A 15,077-nucleotide genomic window follows, 5' to 3' on the forward strand; every position below is an offset into this window, starting at 1 on the left:
CGCATGCGCCCTGTAACGTTGCAACTAATAATGGAATGTAAATACGTCAATGCCAAATTTGCGCATGCGCATTTTTACATAGCGACTACATAGCGACATCATGTTTGTTGATTAATTAATTAAACGTCGCTGAGACTAGTTTGCGCATGCCCAGCGATTTAAGAGATTACCTGGTGTCATGCTTGTTCTCTCGGATAAAACTTTTGTAGCGAATCAAGCCAGTTTAGTGAGATTTGAAGTTATCTGTTTTATATATTGTACAAGCTCCAACACCCGGCTTCGCCCGGGGGACAACACATGCCAGGTGCTTCTCCTTTGCACTTCATAGTGCCGCAGTTGACACACACGCTTGTCATAGAGCCAATACAACACGGAAGTGGAGAAGAGACAGGTCGCCTTTATAGGTAGAGATTATAGCATTAATGACAGACAGACAGACAGACAGACAGACAGACAGACAGTTGTGATGTCTTCCTCTATCCATATTGTCTACTCCTCTTTACCAACATTGTCATCATGGATTGTACACATCTTTACCTCGCGTCAGGCTAGGCGTCTTCTATGGTGGCCATGCACTTTGTGATGTCCATCCATGTTATCCGGGAGACAGACAGAGTGTTCAGTTTTTTGCTTTTAGTTGTCATTGTAATGTAGTGTATCGTGCTTTGCTTAATTTGATTTAGCCTGTAATAGTTCTGATTTATGAAAATATAATACCATTGACAGACAGACAGACAGACAGACAGAAAAACAGGTCGCCTTTGTAGGTAGAGATTATAGCAGAAAGTATCTAAAAATGCGTTTGATGCTTGGAGAGGCAGAGGGGGTGTAGCCAGGTCACGTACAGTTTGTATAGAGAACCGTTTACTGTCACTAATTAGCCGTGGTGTAAGTGCTTTTACCGTTTAAATAGTAGCAGCCAGACAGAATTCTCATTCATAGTTATATCCCGTACAATTGCCGTTTCTAGAGCCCGCTGATTTTTGGATTAACGCTTGGGTGAAACCATTTCGACTTGGACGTTGCTGCCGTTGCGAGGAACAGGTGTATCGAACTTGGCATCTATTCGACACGTGTCCAGTTTCAAAAAATCCCGTTGATTGGATTATTGATCCCGTTGAAGCCATTTCGACAGTCCCGTTGCGAGAACAGGTGTATCGAACCTGGCATCTATAATTTCGACGTGAATCCCGGAACGTGCAAGTCACGTGCAATACTTACCCGGATAATCCGTTCCCCGTATATAACGAATGCCGACTCTCGTCATTTCGACAGTCCCGCTGAACGTCGTCTGTTCGAAGACGTTGCTGGCGTTTCGGGGAAGAGGTGCATCAAACACGGCAGCTCCGTATCTAACGAAGTCACGACGCGTACCGACTGTCGTCATTTCGACGGTCCCGCTGAACGTCGTCTGCTCGAAGACGTTGCTGGCGTTTCGGGGAACAGGTGCATCAAACACGGCAGCTCTTCGACGGTCGCAGACTGGCAAACGACTGTGTGCGTATTTTTTCGAGACCCGGATATCAGCAAGAATATCTTCCTTTTCCCGACGTCGCCGGCAATAGACGACACGCTCGGCGCGTACCGTCCGACGTCGGGAACGGGCAGTCTAAATTCGGTGGAGACACGATGCGCCGTTCCGGAGATATTCGCGCGCGAACGGAAGCGAGCGCGATCGGCGGGAAACGGCGTCGTCGTGGGAGAAGTCAGGAAGACGACCGCGGTCTGACTTTCGACCTGAATGAATTCGGCGTGCGCGAGCGAAATTCGGCCGAGATCGGACTCGCCGTCTTCGAGAGACGCTCGTACGTACGGGCACACAGACAGACAGACACACAGACACCTCTCCTTTATATATAGAGATATCAAAAGCAGGTGAGATAAACAGCACGTGATTAATTTATAATATAATTCAAAATAAATATGAAATACTTAGTTTAACTCTAACTTTACATGATTAAAATGCAAATTGATTAGTTAATCTTCATAATTAATATATAAAAAATACATAACTATTACACTAAACAGTTTTATGTAAAAGTAGACTGCACCTGAAACCGACTTTTGTAATTAACTCGATATTTTGCCTCAAAACAGCACTAGCTAAACTATTTTTATCTCATCTAGACGAAGGCTTGTAGCTAATCAGCTAGGATTTACAAATATTCACAAAATCGCGCGGCGACGTTTTTTTGGAGTATCAAATTTTTGTGACTAGGAGCCTTTGTATAAGTTATATGAGATAAATATTGCGTGATCGCGTATGATTGATTTAAATTGTTTTTATGCGAGAAAACGCGATAAATTGCAAAAGTTGGTTTCCGGTGCAAGAAATCGACAAGAAATTGTCCAAACGGGCGATTTTGTGAGTCTGAAACGGTCGCAACGGTTTACTCGATTACTGGCTAAACATACAATTTTAGAAATAACGGAATCGAAATCAGCGATAGAGAACGAAATGATACAAAGCAACTGTAACAGAGGGCCGCTTTCGAGAATTATTATAAATTTTAATATGATTTCTCAAAAGGGGCCCTTCATCACAATTGCGTTGCAATATATTGTTCCTTACATGCTGATTACGATTCCGTTATTCCTAAGACTGTATGTTTAGCCAATAATTGAGTAAACCGTTGCGACCGTTTTAGACTCACAAAATCGCCCGTTTTGGACGATTTCTTGTCGATTTCTTGAACCTGAAACCGACTTTTGCAATTTATCGCATTTTCTCGCATAGAAACAATTTAAATCAAGCAATATGCGATCAAACAATGTTTTTCTCAAAGCTCCTAGTCACAAAAAGTTTGATGCTCCAATGGGAGATTTTGTGAAGATTTTTACCTCCTAACTCAACTAGCTACGAGCCTTTGTTTACATACATGAGATAAACATTGTCTAGTGCTGTTTTGACTGTTCCAAAGCAAGAAAACGCGATAAATTGCAACAGTCAGTTTCAGGTGCAAGAAATCGACAAGAAATCGTTCAAAACGGGCGATTTTGTGAGTCTGAAACGGTCGCAACGGTTTACTCGATTACTGGCTAAACATACAGTCTTAGGAATAACAGAATCGTAATCAGCGTGTAAGGAACAATATGTTACGGCGCAGCTGTAATTGTAATAAAGGGCCCCTTTCGAGGAATCCTAGAATTAATAATTTCTCGATAGAAGCCCTTTATTGCAGTTCCGTTGTAACAATTTGTCCTCAATCGCTGATTACGATTCCGTTATTATTGAGACTATACATTTAGCCAATAATCGAGAAAATTCTAACCGTTGGAAATTGCCCGTTTTGGTCGATTTCTACAACCGACTTTGCAATTTATTGCGTTTTCTCGCATAGAAACAAATTAATTGTACAATGAACATGCTAACTTAATTAATCAATTAGGACAATAATTTATTCTAGAGTAGCTATGATCATGAATGTACGATTCAGGGCTGGCCAATTGTCGCTATGGTGCCACGAGTGGCGGCAGAGGTTACGCTAAGGCGACAGAGGCGACTGGTAGTGGCGACAAAGTAAGTTACACTGTCTTTGAGTTTCGCTTCGCTTTTCGTCTAGCGCGCGTTAGACAAATGGACGTGCCTACTGGATCAGGTCGGGCCTGCGAGACTACCGCCTACGCATGCCTACATTTTTGTCTAGCGCGCGTGTGACAGGACAGGTGGAACAGAAAGCAACTACCCGGGCATCCAAGCCTATGTAGTGTTGCAGTGTGTATTATGACGCAGAGTATCCTAAAGAAGTTCTTCTCTGTTCATGGCTGTTGCCTTAGAATGTAGGTCAGTTGCAGAATTTCCATATACAGATCTGTTAGAAACTGTTAGTTCTAAAGATTAGAGTGCTATCATTGTTTCAATTGAGAGCATATCCTGAATAACTTCTTATCTTAACTTTACATACATAGCTCTGTGATCTCGGTAGTAACAAATTGCATCAAAAGCTCATGTTTTTGTGGGGTCTTGATCGCATAGTATTATACTGTAATACGTCGAAAGTCTGCTACATTCTAGATTAGGTTGTGGGCGTGGTCTGTGGCACCATGTGTTCTGTTGTCGCCACTCAGTGAACTTGGCCACCCCTGGTACGTAGTCTTCTGATTGTCTGCGTGTGCACCTAACTATCAAACTATTTGTCTGTTTGTTTGCTTATTCAAACGTTGTGACAACTTGCTGTATTTTCACGATTGCTCTACACATCTGCTCACCTCGCTCCTCCGTGCAGCGCTCGCGCGTCACATGACTAGGTTGACGTCACAACCTCGCTCCCGGAAGTGGACGACGCAAGATTATCCTATTATTAAATTTCGTAAGACTTCCATTAAGTAACCTCTTAATTAATGCTGTTCTCCAACTTTGTCCTTTCAATGCCGGTTAATATTAATCTGTTCAAGAGTGTGATGGTGTGTTACAGATTGACAAATCTACAAACACCCTTGAAAACATTGCTACCTCGCTCCACTGTTGAAACAAGTACAAGGCAACAGTATGTATGTGTACAATATGTATGTGTACAGTATGTATGTGTACAGTATGTATGTGTACAGTATGTATGTGTACAGTATGTATGTGTGCAAATAAACTCGGTCGACAATTACTGATCGACAAGCCAGTCTGAGCGAGACTAGACTGAGCTGTAGGATGACACTATGCGAAGATGACTTGAACTGGTGTGTGCATGCTGTTCAACAATTAACTCTCGCCCTCGCAGGCAGGCAGACTAATTCTAAGATGTGCTTGAAGGAGACATGACAGACAACAGACAGACAGACAGACAGAAAGACAGACTCATATAGACTCTACTTGTATATATGCTAGGAATTTGTGAAAGCAAACAAGTCCTTGCAACAACAAAGTCATAGATTAACTAAAATTCTATCTAAATCACCATGATTAGGTGACAGTTTTGAAAGTCTTCTAACAATAACTTTGGCATTGCACCTTTGCAAAATTGTAGAAAATCTTTTTCTCCGAGACGACACGAACATGGAAGCATTACAATCGGCTTCTAGATTTGCCTGACTGTTGTGACAAATGCTGCAAAAATTTTCTGCCTTTGTACCCCACCTCCCAAAATGTTCTATCACAAGAGGAACACATCTTGATACATATCTTCCTGGAACAAGCTCTTCCGAATATTATTTCATTTTCTTTTCTTCTCTTGCTGCGGCAGCATGACCATTTTCTCTGCTAGCCCTCCTAATAATGTCCTGACTCCATGGATGAGCAAGCGAAACATCAAGGTCCAAATTCTGTCTAGTATTTGGATCAAACATTGTAATGTCTGGACGGTCTTCAGTATTGATGTATTGACAGACACAGACAGACAGACAGACAGACAGACAGACCCCGGATATTGATGGTGGCGGCTGAACTTTCCTGACTGTCAGCCCAACGCTCTCCCTCTTTCTATCTTTTGATATGTCTCAGCTAGAGAGCTGTCCCTATGAGTCTTGTCATGTTTCTGGCACTCTTCAGAGAGTTCTCGGTCATACTCGTCACGCTCATGACCCAAATCTTCTACCAGGCGACTTCATCTCTCGTCATAGCTTACAGCGTTGCCCCCACTGCTCCAAATGGTTTCTAAAGCTTGGGCAACACATGTCTCAATGTAGGAAGCGGCAGAGTTTTCCCGTAAGTGGCCAACGGTCATCCGCACCAGCAGACACAAGTGCGCCATCACCACCGTCACCTTCGTTGAGGAATGCATCCTCCACAGTCGTGCCAACTATGGTATCTGAGTCTCAAGATCTTTCTCAACCTACGAGTAGTATCAGTGCACTCAACCCGGAATCAACCGCTTGGCGTTTCATTCGGGACCTCCCAGTGCAGTCAATCTTAGAAGCTACGCCCCCTCGCGTTGTCCAAACGATCAATTCCTCCGTCAAGGCTCGTTTCCAGGACTGTTGTGCTATTGCCCTAAAGAAAATCCAAGATAACCCAGATGACGTTTCGGCATGGAAGCTTCTCTTTCTCATCCCTCGCATGCTTCTCCGACCTATGGTGAGAGGTGGCAAGAACGGCCTTCGAGATGTAAAGTTAGCGTATGAGAAATTTTTGAGCTGGCAATGGGAGGACCTTGTCAAACTGCAAGGCTTGCCGACCAAACGAGCTTCGTATGGAAGTGAGGAAGCCAGGATAGCAGCGGCACTAAGATTAGTGAGATGTGGTGAGTTGTCACGTGCGTCTAAGGTCCTCACTAGCACCGGATTGGCTGAATCGTCAGCGGAGACAACCGCAAAATTGGCACTAAAACATCCAAGGAGGTCAACAACAATAATAAGGGAGGCTACACCTCACCATGAGTCCATCAATTTAACTAGATCTATTCTCTTTGATGTTATCAGACGATCACCGCGTGGATCTGGAACAGGCCCGTCAGGTTGGCGCTTTGAGCATTTGAAAGTGCTAATTGAAAATGATTTCACTGCTGATTGCCTCTTCTCTGCCTGCACTGCCATCGCTCTTGGGATACTTCCTGAAATAGCTACCAAGCTGTTGTCTTCTTCCCGGTTAATTGCTATCCCTAAGCCAAATGGCGATGTGAGACCCATTGCTATCGGAGAATGCATTCGCCGAGTAACCTCGAGAGCCATCTGTGTGCAAATGAAAAACAGTTTTGCCAGCTTCTTCTGCCCTATCCAGCATGGAGTTTCCACAGAGAATGGTTCAGAGTTAATTATTCACCATATTGAGCTGATGCTGGAACACAACCCTGAATGGATTGTACTGAAGTCCGATGTAAAGAATGCATTCAACTCTATCAATAGACATCACCTGCTCAACGAGCTACGCCAGTCCTTCCCTGAGCTATACAATTACGCATCACAGATGTATGGTGGATTCAACTCACTAGTCTTCATGGAGGGTGGTACAGCAGTCGCTATATCATCGGAAGAAGGCATCCACCAAGGCGACCCTCTTGGTCCAGCCTTGTTTGCCACAGCAATTCATCCAATTCTGAGGGATCTCCAGGAAAGATTTCAAGAAATTCATATCCTAGCTTACCTTGACGACGTGTTTCTATTGGGTCATCCGGACAAAACCTTGGAAGCTTTCCAGAATCTAAAGGATATGTTCCTTTCTGGCAGTTTATCCGTCTCAGACTCCAAATGCGAGATCTTCAGTCCTTCAGGTACCATCAATACCGCTAATACTTACGTTCAAGTAACATCTGAGGGCTCAATGTTCCTCGGAACTCCCATCGGTTCTACTGCTTTTGTTGAGTCTTCTTGCTCTCAGATCGTTCAGTCAGGGTCTTCTTTGTGTGACTATCTTCCAAAATTAAATGACCCTCAAAGTGCTCTCCTGCTCCTTCGTCATTGTCACGTGCCGAAGCTAGACCATCTGGCCCGGACTGTACATCCGAATAATATTAGGAAAGCTGCTTCTATCCACGACTCTATGACGCGCGCAACATTTTCACAAGTACTAGGCTTCCCCGAGTTGGTTCTTCCATGGGAGCAAATATCACTGCCAGTACGTCTGGGTGGATTTGGTATGTCATCCCTGTCGTCCACCTTCAAACTCGGTTACGTGGCTTCATGGATACACTCACTTGCTGAGCTCCCACTTCGTTTTCCTGCTGTAATACCCATGGTTGACAACGTGGTTGACCATCAATTTGGTTCAGTTGGTGATGCTCTTGCCAAGTCCATACCTCCTGACAAGCTTCTGTCTGACTATCTGGCAAATCCTAAGAAACTTCAAAGCAGACTTTCAAATCAGTTCTTTGCAAACCAACTACAACTTTCATTAAATAACTCTGCTACGGCTAGAGATGCCTCTAGGTTATATTCCCTACAGGGAAAAGGAGCTGGAGCGTGGCTAAATGCAATCCCTGCAACACAAGGTTTCGCATTCAAACCCTGCGATTTTCGCTTGGCGTCGCTTGTGAGGCTTGGATTGCCCATCTCTCTGTCACATTGGTCAGAGGCATGCAACTGCAGTGCACCACTGGATGACAGCGGATACCACCTACTCACATGCAAGACCGGTGGAGGCCCTATTTGGTCTCACGAATCAATTGCTGGGGTGTGGTCTGAGTGCCTCAGGAGCCTCCAAATCCACCATCGACGGGAGCCAAGGAACAGATATGTCACTTCAGATTGCAGGCCTGACATTGTCATGTTCGATTCTGAATCAGCTTCCAACCTCGACCTGGACATCTCTCTAGCCCACCCTTGGAGTGCGGATGCATTTCCAAGCTCTGCTGATAGAACAGGCGTCGCTGCTAAACAACGAGAGAATAGGAAGGCAACAAAATACAGCCAACAAAAGCTCCCTGGGACTTCAGTTCTCAAAGCCATCCCCTTGGTATTCGAACATTTCGGTGCATGGGGAGAAGAGGCCAGGAACTTCTTGCGAAAGCTAGCAGCTTTCTCATCAGACGAAGTTGGTCAGCCAAACGCACCGGAATTTGTGGACTTCTGGCGTAAACGATTTTCAGTGCAGCTGCAAAAGTGCAACGCACGGGTCATTCAGAAGAAATTGAATGTGTTGTGTGGTGGGTGTCAGATTCCCGAGTCACTCAGCACTCAATTCTTTTATCATTAGTGTACTTTTAGTTGTCTCTTTTGCCTCAGAAAATATGTATACACTTACCTATGAACACTATAAAGCATTTAGCTTTAGTCGAGTAGTTTCTGCTGTGATGTATGATAGTGTGATTGTAAGAAATAAATGATTCTTGACAGACAGACAGACTAGTACTTTTAGGCTCAAGAGTCCAGGTGGTCATTTCCCAGAAAGATCGGCTGTAGACATTAGCAACTGAAAGACCTCAGACTCTTAATCAGAATGTTGACCTTAGCTAACATTATATACACCCACTCTAGTACAAACTTTCAAATCTCGACCAAGTAGTAGCCACCTGACAAACACTTAGAAAATATAACAACAAAGTCCATCAAATTTCCAGCGTAGTTCACTGCCGTTAGCAAAATGCACATGCGCATGCAATATAAATAGTAAAATGGATAATATACATGGCTCACTTGGAGGGTCATCCATGTACTAAGCGTTGACATCAGTTGTCTCACAGTCTTCATAATCGATCACTTCTGTATCTGCAGTTAAGTTGAGTGTTTCGCCTGTCTCGTCGAGGTCGTCTGGTGGTGCTGTGCTTGGTGGTTGTGGTTCGTGTTTTTGTTTCTCAATTGGTTCGTATATGCCACTGGCAACACCCAAACGTCCCTGCAAACGTGAAAAAATTTCGTGGAATAGTGAGGGAGATAGAAAGGCAGACACTCGTGGATCTCAATGGACAGACAGACAAACAGACAAGCACACACACACACACACACACACACACACACACACAACATACACACACAGATGGACACACACACACACACACACACACACACACACACACACACACACACACACACACACAACATACACACACAGATGGACACACACACACACACACACACACACACACACACACACACACACACACACACACACACACACACCAACAAACTTGTGTATAAACATGCTCACTTACAGCTGTTTGTGCCCCATTACAATTGGTATCCATCCACGCATTCGACACTCTCTCACCGCCAGTCGAAGTGCCCGACAAGACATCAGGCGGCACTGCATTCTGAACCCGAGACGTCCCGCTTCCCGTACTCTGCATCATAAAAGCCTTTCCGTCACTGTTTCCATGCAAATCCATCTTCACAGCCGTTGCAGACACCGGCCGCCCAAAATCCTTCCCGACTTCCATATCGACATCAAACTGTCCCTTCCGGCACATGCAAAACAGCATGACGCCCAACACGAACGTCGTAATGATGGCCAATCCCGCGATCACACCGACGATGACGACAACCGTGGGCGAGTCATCCGAACCAGTTTTCAGATCTCCAATGATAATCGTAGGATTCACAGATGCCTCGGTCGTCGGTAGATCCCGAGAGAGACCGTTTTTCCACAAGGTGTAATCGTTGAAGAAATTGACACTCGGACAGGAAAAATTGGTGACGCCAACGAATGCGATATCGAACGTCCTACCAGCCACATAGTCACTGACGTCGCCATAGGCGACGGCCGTTTTCGCTTGGATGGCAAAACAGTAGGCCGTCCCGACTAGGAGTTTAGTGACTCGTGCATTCAGTCGAGTTCCATCGTCGATGATCGTTTCGGTCACAGCGGTCGTCGCCGTGTTCACTCCACACAAGTTGGTGTCGTCACCCGTTGCCAGTTTTCTGTATAGTTTGTATCCGGTGAGTTGGCCGTTCGGTTGGCTTGGTGGATCCCACGTGATGTACATGATTGAGGTACTGACTGCGGCGAGTCTCGGTCGGTTCATCTTCCCGGGGGCGGCCTCCCTCGTCCTGAATACATGACGAGACGAGAACGGACCACTACCAGCCACCGTGGACGCCCGCACTCTAAACTGGTAGTTCATGTATGGTTCAAGATTACTGACAGTGAAATGTCTCGTTGATCCATTCACTGTGTCTTCCAGGTTACCATCTCTATACACGTCGTATGACGTAATGACACCGTTTGGTGACGTCGGTTCGTCCCATTCCACTGTTATTGAGTTAATATCAATCACAGCAGAGCGAACATTGAGTGGAGCACTTGGAGCAGCCTGATTCGTCACAGAAGACGCAGAAACTTGTAGATCACGTTCGCCGTCCGACTTGAGTACAACAAACAGAGAAAACGTGTACTTCGTGTGCGGCACTAACCCCACAGCTCGGTACGTCCGCTTCACATCTTGACAACAGATTTCACTTTGACCGCCAGAAATCGCCGAACTTTGTTTGATAACAATGCGCGTTACATCCGATTCGGACATCGAACTCGGCATCCTCCATGTCAAACTGATTTCCTGTGACGACACGGTGGCAGCTGATATATCAGCAGCCGTAGGAGCAACTGTCGGTGGCCGATTCGTTTGTGACTTTGTCGGTTGCATTGGGCTGAGCGTCGTCGGTCCATCAGTCGGACACACCGAAATCGTCGCCCCGCCTCTCTTCTTCACAACGACGTCATTCGAAACAATGACGCCACCGTTCCCGCCACCCGTTGTAGCAAACACTCTGAATGCATACGTCGTATCGACTTTCAAACCGGTGACATTCTGTTCACGGTTTAATCCCACGTACTCATTGCCCGATCCTCCCTTCACATACTCCAATGTGTATGACGTCACCACACCATTTGATACAACAGGCGGAAGCCACGAGACGAAAACCGAATTGTCGCCCGACTGTATAGCATATATCGCTGCACACTGATCGGGTGCTTCCTCGTCACGCATCACAACCCTCGATGAAGACGGCGGGCTTTCTCCTACATCGTTCCATGCAGTGATCGTGTACTTCGCTGATTTTCCCGGCTCCACAAAGTCACGTGGTACGTTATACAACGTCACAGTGGCAATGACCGTCCCGACTAACACGCTGTTTTTGTATATATTATATGATGTCAGTGTCCCACGATTCACTCCGGGCGGTTTCCATGTGAGTATCGCTATGCCATTCGAGTACGTCACCATCAAACTAACCGGAGCATCTGGTCGAGCTTGCAGAGTCGTCGCTGACGTTGACCTGAATGACCCTTGACCTGCGATCGTTCCTGCAGCAACTTGGAATGTGTATGCACTAAAGGGGGTCAGAGTCGATGCAAAATAGGTCAGTTGATTTCCATGGCAACAAACTCGGGTTCCATCTTGTATGACATCATAGTACTCGACGATGCATTCCCTCATGTTGTTGGGCGTCTTCCACGATAGTTGTATCTCTGATGCGCTCAGCACGTGTGACGTGAGACTCGTGACATAACCGGGAATGGTGGAGATGAGAGTGTGGGATGACGGGCTTGTGGCGTTTCCTCCGTTCGTCAGGACACTGATGGAGTAGGTGTATGTCACGCAGGGTTGAACGTTCGAGTCGTTGAATGATAATGTTGACGCATCAAACATGTGACACGTTCCATTACTGCGGCACAACTAAAAATAGATTCTCTGTTTTGATACTGTGTACAGAAACTGATGGCTATCTTGTCACACACACACACACACACACACACACACACACACACACACACACACACACACACACACACACACACACACACACACTTGTAAGTCTACTGTCTGTCCAGCATGATAACGGGTGCTTCCAAGTTTCTGACTGTGCGTTGTTTCTTTGTTTTGCTTGCATGAGTGACATCTGTTGATGTCCGCTTTCAGTCTGTCTGTTGATTTATGAGTCTGTTGTTGTCCCGATTCTGTCAACTCAGGCTTGTCTAAGTGTGTGTGTGTGTGTGTGTGTGTGTGTGTGTGTGTGTGTGGTGTGTGTGTGTGTGTGTGTGTGTGTGTGTGTGTGTGTGTGTGTGTGTGTGTGTGTGTGTGTGTGTGTGTGTGTGTGTGTGTGTGTGTGTGTGTGTGTGTGTGTGTGTGTGTGTGTGTGTGTGTGTGTGTGTGTGTGTGTGTGTGTGTGTGTGTACTCATAGATTACTCACCCCATAGCCAACAAGCTGACCGTTGAGATTCCTCGGCTTGCTCCACTTCACAAGAATATATGGAGTGTCCGGGTAAAACGAAGCTATTAATTCCGGTGCTGCTGGTGCATCAGGTAGCCCAGCAGACGTCTTTTCAGTAACAGCATCAGAAGAGGGGCCATAACCACGAGAAGTTACTGCCTCAACTGTGAATGTGTAGTCTGTGTAGGGCAGGAGACCCTGGACAGCAATACTCGTCTGTGTCCCAATGCAGCAAGATGGAATCTGTGGCACAGGATAAATATAAATCATTAATATCAATTAGTAGCACAACCCCTGTGTAAAAATATATTCTCTCACTTGGTCTCCATGTGGTTGCTTTATGACTCGATAACCGGTTAACATTCCATTGGGCACTGAAGGAGGCATCCATTTCACGTTCATCTCTGTACTGCTTACTGCTGTGGCTACAACAAGACGAGGTTTAGAAGGAAAATCATTGAAGGTTTGGGCCATGATGCTGTCACTGTCGGAGCAGCGTGAGGTGCCATCGTCTGTACATGACTTCACAAAGTAGGAATATCTGGGAAAGAATTGTCGTGAGTGAAACAAAGGTATGACAGACACATACATACAAACACATACAAACAGACGGACGGACAGACAAACAAACAGACAGAAAGACAGACAGACAAATAGACAGACAGACAAACAAACAGATAGACACAGACACAGACACGCACACACAGACACACACAGACACAGACACAGACACAGACACAGACACACACACACACACACACACACACACACACACACACACACACACACACACACACACACATATACACAGGGCTTACTTTGTATAAGGTTTCAAATTTGTGTGTGGTTCCTTGTAGTTAAACTTGCTGATGTCTGTTACAGTTTTTAGTAGGGATGAGCTGCCTCCGTTCTCAGACACATAGATCTACAGACAGTGATGCGTTGATAATGTCACACACATACACACACACACACACACACACACACACACACACACACACACACACAACTTTCTACCTCATATTTACTGAGTGGACCATTTGTCTGTTGTGGCTCTGACCACCGGATTTCTGTCTCAGTAGACGATCGAACATTTACTGTGGGCACGACCTTGCTTGGAGCTAAGTTTACATTAAACGTTACACCAACAAACAACCTTTCTTCGTACAACAAACACTCACCTTGAGCTTGAGTGATCACATTCTTCAGTTCACATTCAGTTCCGACTCCGTAGTTATTCACAGGGATGATAGAGAAATCGTAACTAAGAAATGAAACACAAATGATTGGTACAATAATTGTTAGCGATGAGAGTGACTGATTATGCTACCTTGTGTATGGTTGTAATTGCGAGATTTTATGCTCTAAAGTTGAGCTGCTGACATTGACTGCGAATAGATGAAGAAGAGTGTGAAAGGCAATCGATTAGTTTGAAAGTAAGTTTGTATTATGAGATGCATCCCTTCAATATAATAGTCTAATGTATTGTGAGATGCATCCCTACAATACAGCAGTCTAGTGTATTGAGAGATGCATCCCTCCAATACAATAGTCTAGTGTATTCAGAGATGCATCCCTCCAATACAATAGTCTAGTGTATTGTGAGATGCATTCCTCCAATACAATAGTCTAATGTATTGTAAAATGCATCCCTCCAATACAATAGTCTAGTCTATTGTGAGATGCATCCCTCCAATACAATAGTCTAATGTATTGAGAGATGCATCCCTCCAATACAATAGTCTAGTCTATTGTGAGATGCATCCCTCCAATACAATAGTCTAATGTATTGAGGGATGCATCCCTCCAATACAATAGTCTAGTGTATTGTGAGATGCATCCCTCCAATACAATAGTCTAGTGCATTGTGAGATGCATCCCTCCAATACAATAGTCTAATGTATTGAGGGATGCATCCCTCCAATACAATAGTCTAGTGTATTGAGGGATGCATCCCTCCAATACAATAGTCTAGTGTATTGTGAGATGCATCCCTCCAATACAATAGTCTAGTGCATTGTGAGATGCATCCCTCCAATACAATAGTCTAGTGCATTGTGAGATGCATCCCTCCAATACAATAATCTAGTGTATTGAGAGATGCATATATAATCGTCTCGTAATCTCCTAGCAATCTCTCTTTACCACACACACTTTCAGTTGCACATTCTACTTACTGAGACTTTGACCTCCCTGATATAGCCAGAATCTGGGATTATCATACGGTTGAGACGGAGTCGAGTCCATAACCCAGCTCAACGTAATACTATCAGACGTCCTAGTCTTTACACTCATTGTGCACGTAGTCGGTGCTGCAATAACACAACAAAAATTTCAAAAATACACAATTTATCAAGTTGATATTAAATAGCAGGCTACACACGTTTCGGGCATATCGACTTGTACACGCCATTCGAGACATTCTGAACAGCACCAGACGTGTCAGAGGCGACACAACCAGCTTGAGACGATGACCATCCACAATAGGGATCCTGAGCTTCAACACAATCTCTACAGAAATTGCAATACAAAATCAGACAAACGAAAAAATCTTAGAAAAAAGGTT

The 15,077-nt window shown here is 44.9% G+C and overlaps 2 protein-coding genes across 2 annotated transcripts in view; one reads left to right on the forward strand and one right to left on the reverse strand.

Annotated features, from left to right (window-relative positions):
- The first annotated feature begins 5,422 nt into the window (after positions 1–5,422).
- Positions 5,423–8,701, forward strand: LOC134194643 (uncharacterized). Its single transcript, XM_062663585.1, has one exon. It carries the CDS (start codon positions 5,423–5,425, stop codon positions 8,555–8,557), a length of 3,135 nt encoding a protein of 1,044 aa, XP_062519569.1. The 3' UTR covers positions 8,558–8,701.
- An 88-nt stretch (positions 8,702–8,789) lies between these two features.
- LOC134194644 (usherin-like) overlaps positions 8,790–15,077 on the reverse strand; it is a 13,353-nt gene continuing 7,065 nt past the window's right edge. The window contains exons 15-24 of the mRNA XM_062663586.1: positions 14,895–15,022; positions 14,689–14,823; positions 13,842–13,899; positions 13,693–13,775; positions 13,529–13,632; positions 13,330–13,436; positions 12,830–13,052; positions 12,491–12,754; positions 9,513–11,975; positions 8,790–9,196 (exon numbers count right to left, since the gene is read on the reverse strand). Of these exons, the coding sequence (XP_062519570.1) occupies positions 9,017–9,196; positions 9,513–11,975; positions 12,491–12,754; positions 12,830–13,052; positions 13,330–13,436; positions 13,529–13,632; positions 13,693–13,775; positions 13,842–13,899; positions 14,689–14,823; positions 14,895–15,022 (3,745 nt within the window). The 3' untranslated portion in view covers positions 8,790–9,016. The remainder of the gene's footprint in view (positions 9,197–9,512; positions 11,976–12,490; positions 12,755–12,829; positions 13,053–13,329; positions 13,437–13,528; positions 13,633–13,692; positions 13,776–13,841; positions 13,900–14,688; positions 14,824–14,894; positions 15,023–15,077) is intronic.

The sequence above is a fragment of the Corticium candelabrum genome, chromosome 19 (assembly GCF_963422355.1).
Source record: "Corticium candelabrum chromosome 19, ooCorCand1.1, whole genome shotgun sequence".
NCBI classification, from domain to species: Eukaryota; Metazoa; Porifera; class Homoscleromorpha; order Homosclerophorida; family Plakinidae; genus Corticium; species Corticium candelabrum.